The sequence below is a fragment of the Melampsora larici-populina genome (genome assembly GCF_000204055.1).
Source record: "Melampsora larici-populina 98AG31 unplaced genomic scaffold MELLAscaffold_26, whole genome shotgun sequence".
NCBI lineage: Eukaryota > Fungi > Basidiomycota > Pucciniomycetes > Pucciniales > Melampsoraceae > Melampsora > Melampsora laricis-populina.
In genome coordinates this window covers 698,181-706,507 of record NW_006768790.1, presented here as the reverse complement: position 1 = coordinate 706,507, position 8,327 = coordinate 698,181, and the positions used below count along the sequence as shown (strand labels likewise).

At 41.3% G+C, this 8,327-nt stretch overlaps 2 protein-coding genes across 2 annotated transcripts; both read left to right on the top strand.

Moving 5' to 3' along the window:
• Positions 1-1,198: 1,198 nt before the first annotated feature.
• Positions 1,199-6,092, top strand: MELLADRAFT_116936 (uncharacterized protein; the record flags this gene model as incomplete). The annotated part of the gene is made up of 4 exons (XM_007411698.1): positions 1,199-1,551; positions 1,633-3,607; positions 3,683-4,097; positions 4,166-6,092. The coding sequence occupies 3 exons, from the start codon at positions 1,649-1,651 to the stop codon at positions 5,461-5,463; spliced, it is 3,672 nt and encodes a 1,223-aa protein (XP_007411760.1).
• Positions 6,093-7,331: 1,239 nt separating this feature from the next.
• MELLADRAFT_107981 (uncharacterized protein) lies at positions 7,332-7,822 on the top strand (the record flags this gene model as incomplete). The annotated part of the gene is made up of 2 exons (XM_007411699.1): positions 7,332-7,584; positions 7,698-7,822. The coding sequence occupies 2 exons, from the start codon at positions 7,332-7,334 to the stop codon at positions 7,820-7,822; spliced, it is 378 nt and encodes a 125-aa protein (XP_007411761.1).
• Positions 7,823-8,327: the final 505 nt, after the last annotated feature.

Here is an 8,327-nt window from a genome sequence, read left to right as displayed (position 1 = left end):
ACATCGGTCGATATCTATGAAATTTAGTTTTATGTCGCGCCCTTATTGTTGTACCCACCTTGTGATAATGCATTAACAAGATTGACAAAGTACGGTTTTGATGTAGGCCGATGGGAGGAATGTTTACAAAGAAGTTTGCTGTGTACTGCTCAGTGAGGCTCAGCCTAAACCTCTGTTCTGAAACGTGGCGGTGAGGTCAGGCTCATACAGCCCATTCCCATTCCCCTGAATCCCACCCTCCGGCAGTCCTCCAATTCTCTGGGGCTAGGACCCTGGAAAGCTCCTGGAGAACAAACCGTCCTGAGGGGGTTTTTGGATACCGGTGTTTTGTGAAGTCATGTCACATGGTACCAGAGATGTGACAGGTGCAAAAGATGCGCCTCAACGAGGGCTATCAGATGGTACACATGTCTGACCCTGAACATGACTGGTGGCTTGGGAAATGTGTGATTTGTAACTTTTGCCCCCCCAGACCGATGAAAATCCATACCGGCTCGGGTCGGGTACTTACATACGGATATCTCGGTGATTACACGTGGTACAAAACTGAAAGTATATGTAATCGAGAGCCCTGATCAAGGCGCTTCTCCTACCACCGAGAAATCCATGTTAACCCACCTCTCCTCGGGGCAAATAGTGAAAGTGTGAGGGCCGGGGCCGGAATGGATCGAGGACGGTTTGTTCTCCAGGAGCTTTCCGGGGTCCTGACGGGCTGGCCTTTTCTCCGCCACCTGGTAGAATTGCATCTCGGATCCATTCGAAGTGAGTGAACTTTGAAGAATGGGTCATGAGGGAGAGCATGAAGGTTAATTGTCATCATGACTGTGCCTTTCACACGCCATGGCGTTCCCATTGAGGAAATTGAAAAGTCAAGTCATAGAAACCAATAGAAATCAGTTTACATTGGGCGCAAAAGATTAGAATTAGCTTAACTTGAGATCAAAACATCTAAGAAATGCTTGAGCTCAAATGAAGAGTCTAGAAGGAAAAGATTGATTTGGACTGAACTTCTCTGATTCGATAACCAACTGGTTTACATCTAGACTCGATTGATTCATAAAAAGAAGTAGTCTTACTCTTAATTCTAAAGAATGTCATTTTCATTCGAGATCAATCTTGATTGTTGATGGATATCCTGATCTAGAGACATCGATCAAATTCAATTCATCTAACTATCATATCATATCAATCAGTTCCCCTCACAATTTATCTCATTCATTCTTCCATTCATTTATTTATGATTACCAAGTCTTCAACTTACACTCAGATTTATCTCGATTTCTCTGCAGCTCATTGACATATACATCAAACTTCGATTCCTGTTCTCATTTCAATACAAGAATTTTCAAATCCCAACTTGGATTTCAAGACTTTCTTTTGTTCAATCCATTGTAGTTTTACATTTATACAAACTATCCTTTATATCCTCTCTTTATTGGATTCGATTGTTGATATGAGATTCAGATTTGACTTCCGATTCAAGATTTCTTCGGTTTGATCATTCGAGTTGATACATACAATACTCTTTGTGTTTGGTTTCGATTGAAAGTGGTAAGTGCTTGAAATTATCATCATGGTATCAAGTTAACAAAAGTGACCAAGAGTTGATGTGATCTATTTATATTTCAAAAGAAAGAAAGATTCTAAGATGGCGAATATCCAAGCAAGCTTTAAACTCAATCCATTGATTGAATGTAATGGACCAGTGAATCCAAAGAAAAAGAAAATCATCCAATTACCAGTATTATCGATTAGTCATTCAAATAAACAAAAGAAGTCGAATAATACTGATTCCAAGTTCAAGCAGAACAGTGTTGAAGAGAATGAGAAGACAATCAAGAAGCTCAGGACAGTGAACAAGAGGATTAATGATGTGGATATTATTAACGAATTTAAACAACTAGCAGGTTCAACTTGGTCCTTTCAGCGTTCCAATAGCTTATTAAACATTGATAGCATAACCAACAATGCACCTTCCTCCCCAACGATTCCAACTTCAGCTTCATCGGATGATTCAGAATTTGATTTTAAAAAGTTCCCTATGCCACCTCCACCTAGATCAAATACTACTTCACTTCCTTCAACTCCAATCCCTCAGATTCCATTAACATTGACTCCTAGAGAACTTTATAGATTTCCATTCACTTCTCAACTCAGTCAATCCCCTCGTCCTTCAATCCCTATCAGTGAAGCCTTTGATCCATCTCAACCTCCTAAACTTCCATTACCTCCTCTTCCATCTAATCCTCCACAAACAGCACTTTCGTTTGGTTTCCCTTCTATACCTTTAAGATCTCCTTCATCGAAAGCCGAATCTTCTTCAATGTTACCTGTTCATCAACATCAGCCTATCTTACCCACACCTAGCGTCAAACAAGATGGAATACTGGGTGGCTTAGCCATCGATACTTCTCATACCAAGATGCATTGGTCAATTCACCAGAGGGATGACTACTCAGGGAAGAGTGTCGACTGCAGTGTAATCAGCTCGCCTATCAAGACCCATCTTCCTCATCTTGATAATCAGACTCCTAATACACACGAACCATCTCATCAATACCGTAAGCCGGATCAACAAGAAGCGGACAGAGCTATCGTGGGACTTCTGTCAAACCCGGGCTCCCACCAGGAAGAGTTTAAACTCGACACGATTGACGGCTCACTTCTAGCCGAAGAACTTTTCATTGATTCCGCCTGCGAAGACGACTTGAAAGTGACTCCACTTCCCACCCATCAACTTGAGGATGACGACGATTTATTAACAAGTTCTTACGAGTCAATTAATTGGTCAGACGTGGTGATGTTGCCAGAAGAGGAAGACTTGATCGAGAGTGTTGAAAACTTTGTTACCTCACAATCCATCAAAGAATCCAACATAGATATCCTTGATCAATCGTTTCCAAAGGCGACTTCTTCATACATTCCTTCTCACAAGGCTACCAACAGCAACGCCGCCAGTCAACTGAAACCGACTCTATCTGTTGAGCTTGACATGACTTCGAAAGCGAAACGAATTTCGCTCACGAGTACCTCCAATAAACATCTTTCAACCTTTTCCGTTGGGGACCTCTCTGAATGGATCAAACAACATCACGGTAGCCTAGAACTACAATCAGGTCCACTTCAGTCCGATGACGACGAGAGTGAAATTGACTTGGAAGAATCCCTCGATAGACTCGCAAAGCGATTGGGTTATCAAGGCGAATATATTGAAGATCAACTCTCACGTCCAATCTCCTTTCAAGATCCACCTTCGCCCTCGTCTCCTTCGAATCTACCTGGAACGGAACTTGATGATGACTATGACCGTGATGACCTTTTTACTACTATGGAGAATCCCATCATACCTGCCCAAAAGAACAAGGACATCTTATCACTCGCCTTTAGCCCTACTTTTAATGCGGTGCCATCTGGTACTCGTTCCGATGGTCGCACTCGATCTTCGTCATCCACATGTTCTTTTACCACCAATTCCACTGCTTCCATCTTAACTCCCATCACACCCATAGATCATAAACCATTTCATCAACTCCCCCATCATTCTCCTCAGAGTAAGCTTCGACATCAATCTTCACTTTCGAAGCTGGATCTGGGTAGTACCAATAGAGTTTGTCCTTGTTTTGTTTCACACTCGATTCCGTATCCAGCACACTGACACATTTCTTTTTCTCTGCGCTACCAGCCTATGTTGGAACACAAGAGATCCTCCTTATCGATGGCTGTTCAATCAAATAATCATTCGAAATTCAAACCCGCATACCGACCACAACCCATGAAAGTGATTGAAGAACCCTCGAGTTCGGATGAAGAAGAATTTGATTTATCTCTGGATCATCCGCGACGTCCTGCATACATGCCCAACTCACTTCCCTTTACATCCAGATTATCTTCAACCAAAGCTCCGCGCTCTACGGTTCTTCCTTCATCGACCCCTTCGCTATTTGCTACTCTTCCCCGACCTTCATCTACACTTCGGAGGCCATTGGAGCCTTCGTCACTTCAGTTGAATCCCACTCCATCCTCCAATCTGGTGCAGCCACAGTCATGCCATGGCACATCCCGGAAAAGATCGGGGACAATCCACGAAAGTCCAACAGGTAAGCATCTTTTGTCCATAACGCTCGAAGCACATGAGCTGAAAACAGGTCCGCTTTGTCTCCTGCAGCCGTCAATGGGGAGGAATCAAACACTCCATTGGCATTCAACTTCGCAAAGACTGCGATACCTAGGGGAACGCTTGCAAAGACGATGCTAAAGGCTCCAAGGGTACAACTTTCGACACCCAATCTGCGGTCCTCGATCCCCAAGCCATCGTTCACAAAGACTGTCAACTCGCAGCCCACCAGCTCGAATGCAAACTCTGAGAACATTTCAATTGCTTCACCTAATCTCTCATCATCTCGGATTAAACCCAAGATGTCACATGATCAGCTCTCGTCTGTAATCACTGATACTGAACGTCGACTACCAAGCTTGCCTAGCTCAGTCGGTAGACCAATTCCTGGTCGAATTCCTGTTCATTCGTCGCACAGCCATCTCCTCGCGAGTGTACCGAGGCAGCAGCTCCGAGTTCTATCTCAACCATCTCATCCTCAGATCGATGAAAAACCAGCGTCGAACCTCTCACCACCCCTCACTCCCAATATGGCTGACCCCGAAAGCAATCCTTCACCTCTTGATGTCATGCCACCACCTGGAACCCCTGGCTTACTTGAACGTCGGCAACGGCTATCTGGTGGGCCTTCCCGCGCCGCCGGTGAATCTTGTAAACATGAAAGCCATGACGTTGAGGGAGAGAGACCCGCTTCAGCCCCGATTGCTGAGTCTTTTGGCCGGGTATCAAGACCAGAGACACCGAGACGAGCAAGCTCGGGTACAATTGACTCATCGCATGTTGGGAGTCACCCAAGGGCATCAAGTGTGAACCAGCAGATGTCATCTTCAATGACAGCTGAAGATAATCGAAGATCGAGCTCCAAGTGGTCTCGGAACATGAATCTACAATCGGAATCGATTTCCGAGGCCCCAGAGGAAGAGGGTCAAACTGAGAATTTGACTTCCACAAGCATGACAAGTGAACCGTCATCAGCCGAGCGAAAATTACGCTTGAAGCCTCTTTTCCTTGGCTCTTCAGCCTTACCTGGAGATCGAATCGTTTCATGTGAACCAACCTTACGTCAAGTGAAATCAAGAGCATCCTTATCACCTTCTGCAAATCGTTTAACATTCCCTAACAATCCACCTTTAATGACATCATACCTCACTAGAAGAAGTTCCATAGGATTCAGTCCATCTCGACCTACTTCCTTCCCAGTGACTGTTGGTTATACTTCTAGCTTATCTATGAATGAGCAAGAGATCGCTTCTTCTGGTCATGGATCAGGAGAACGATCACCGAATCTTTCATTATCTCATACAAGAGCTTCAGGTTCTATTTCGATCAGACAACTTACTTATAATTAAATTTCATGGAAACTTTTTTTGTTTTGTTTTAGGTGTGATGTTAAAAGGATGATGAGAATTTAATTTAAATTGGGATTTTGAAATTTGATTGATTTATATGATTTGATTGAGATGTTTATTCATTCATTTTTTGGGAAAACTGTATAACACATTAAGAGATAAGGAAAGGTTATTGAGATGGTTTTAATTTGATGATTTTCTTTTTGACTTAGTCAATTTACATTCATTATAGACAATATTTATTTTTTGCATTGGTTTTATGATTTATATTTTGATGAATTAATTTATTTATCATATATATACTTATATGTGGTTTTTTGTTCGTTTGGTGGTGATCTTAAGATTTATTACCTTTTGGGTTTTTTCATTTGGTTTTACCAACGGGTTTTGGGTTTGGTTTTTTCGTTTGTGAAGGTTTTTCCATCATCATTATTTCTGTGTTTTTTGGGGGGAAGAACATTTGGAATTTGATGAGCTTTTTTGTTTTTCGAAAGAAGTTTTGTATTGAATTGTTTTGATTAAATATTAATTTATATAGTCAATTTTTTTTGGTTTTTTAATGTTTTGATTTTTTGATTTTGTGGATTAACATGATGAATTTTTTTGAATGTGAACTTATTTATAACTTTTTCCATATGTTGCGTTGAGCTTGAACTTGAGGTTGAGGGTGAATGATGATGAGCTTGGAATTGAAAGGTTTGGTGAGTTTTTTTTGGAATTTGAATGTGGATTTATCATTATTGTTATTGTGATGTTGATGATGATGTGAAAAATTATATCAATCTTTTTTTATCTGATATATATCTTTTGGCATTACATCTACTTGGGTATTTAACCTACTTGCTTCATGAATCACTACAGGCAAGATTGCACGAGTGGTTCTGAATTGGTCCAAAAAGATTTCAGGCTTCTTTTGAGGATGCTAATCTATAAGTGTTCTTTGCCAATGGGTTAGGAAACTGATTTTATCTGATCAAAACATTTGATTGAGGCCTTGGAAAATAATGAATTGTGCTTGCTCAAACCCTCATGGAAAAAAGCAATTTGATGAAACTATACATAGTGGGCTAAGTATGTTCAAAACATGATGATGAGGACGGGAAACTCATTTATTTAGAGCAGAGGTGCCCCTTTATAAAGCCATCTGAAGCACATTGAACCTGGGAATATCATTCAATCAGGTGATGGGATGGATGTACTGTGATTGGAAAGCATTTGAGCACGAGTTTCATTTGGAGATCTTAAGAGATTTGACTTGATGCAAGTTGAGAGATAAAATGATGAAGTTGAAGACAGAGAACAACAGAGGACCTCATCAGCAATCCAGACAGATTGATGGGTTGATCCGTAGTGTAGCCCCACTTGACATCATTCTCAACATCTTTCGCTCAAAATTCCTTAACTTCAACTTTATCACCTCGTCTTGTTTCTCTTCCTTGTTCAAAAATCATCAAGGTCAGACTCAAGCTTAAATAACACAGGCATAAGCTTCGTGCGTGGGGATGGAACATATGTGGACCACTTGCTCTCACCATGTTGAAACCATGCGCACGAGGCTTATGGCTTTGTTGAGTTTGTCAAAATCGCCATAGGTCTCCATTCTATGAATATGTCTCTGCCTTTTGTGAACACCTCCGCTCCACCACATCCGTTGGAATATATAATCAGGCATCAACTCGAAGTTGGCGTTGGACCGCACACTAGTCCAAAGAATGAACGGATAAACCCTTGATCATATCAGAGATTATCCAAAATCTTCGGCCATTTCGACCTTCACAAACATATATAAATCGCATCTTCCCTCGTTCGCCTAACTCCTTCCAATCGATTGTTTGAAACTGAATTTATAAAAAGACTTCTTTCTCATCATGCCTCAACTATTCACATACTTATTCATCAATCTTGCTATCTTATTGCTCTCCCTGGCTACCATCAGGGCTGGCAATTGTATAGTCTGTGGGTACGACGGCCGCGCGTATAGCAGTAGTAATCCTGGACTTGGGGCCACCAACCTCTGTAAAGGCGCTAAGGACGAGATGCCAGGTTGCACCGGCTGGGATTGGTATACAAACATCAAGGACCCAAATCATGCGGGTCAGAAGACGTATTGTCGATTTTATTGTAAGTTTAATCACGTTTCAAAAAATGGGCAAGTCTTTTTTAAAAAAAGGGGATTTATCTGAGATTATCTTTTTTGGAAAATCTTTGATCTTGTCTTGTTTCTCACTTCCTAGGTCCGGATATACATACTCCTTGCCCCGGCCACAAGGTCGAAGACGAGAACGATCCGCTCAACGCCAAAGAGACGCTTCTTGGGAAGTCCATCATGGATTGTAGAAATTGGCCAGTATCTAAATGAGGTCATTTGCTAATGAAACGGATGATCGGTCAAGCAGGTAGGTTCATTATTCCTGCGATCTTTAGACACTTTACTAACTTTGACAGTTGACTGGATGATGATTGCATTTTACTGTAGAATGTTTTCGTTTCATAAGGGTCCAAGTAATTTTATATCTTGCTTTATTAGAAATCTGTTTTCATCATGGACATGTTCTGAAGCAGTTGTCAGCGTATATTTAGTAGTCACTAAACTTCATTTGAAAGACATTCAGAGGAGTAACTCCTAGTGACCCTTCCCTCACAGTCTCCTAAGATTGTCTTCAGGTCTCTTGAAATTTGGAGTTGCAGGATGAGGTAGGAATGAAGGCATGTCGAGAAGAGTTCAAAATATATGCAATTCAAAGATTGTGCTTGAGGAATTGTACGTCTTTGAAGTGAAAGCACTTGATTTTTGTAAAAAACAAGAAGAATGATAAGTGAGAAATGGGTTTTTCAAATTAGATGATACATAAATAATATACATC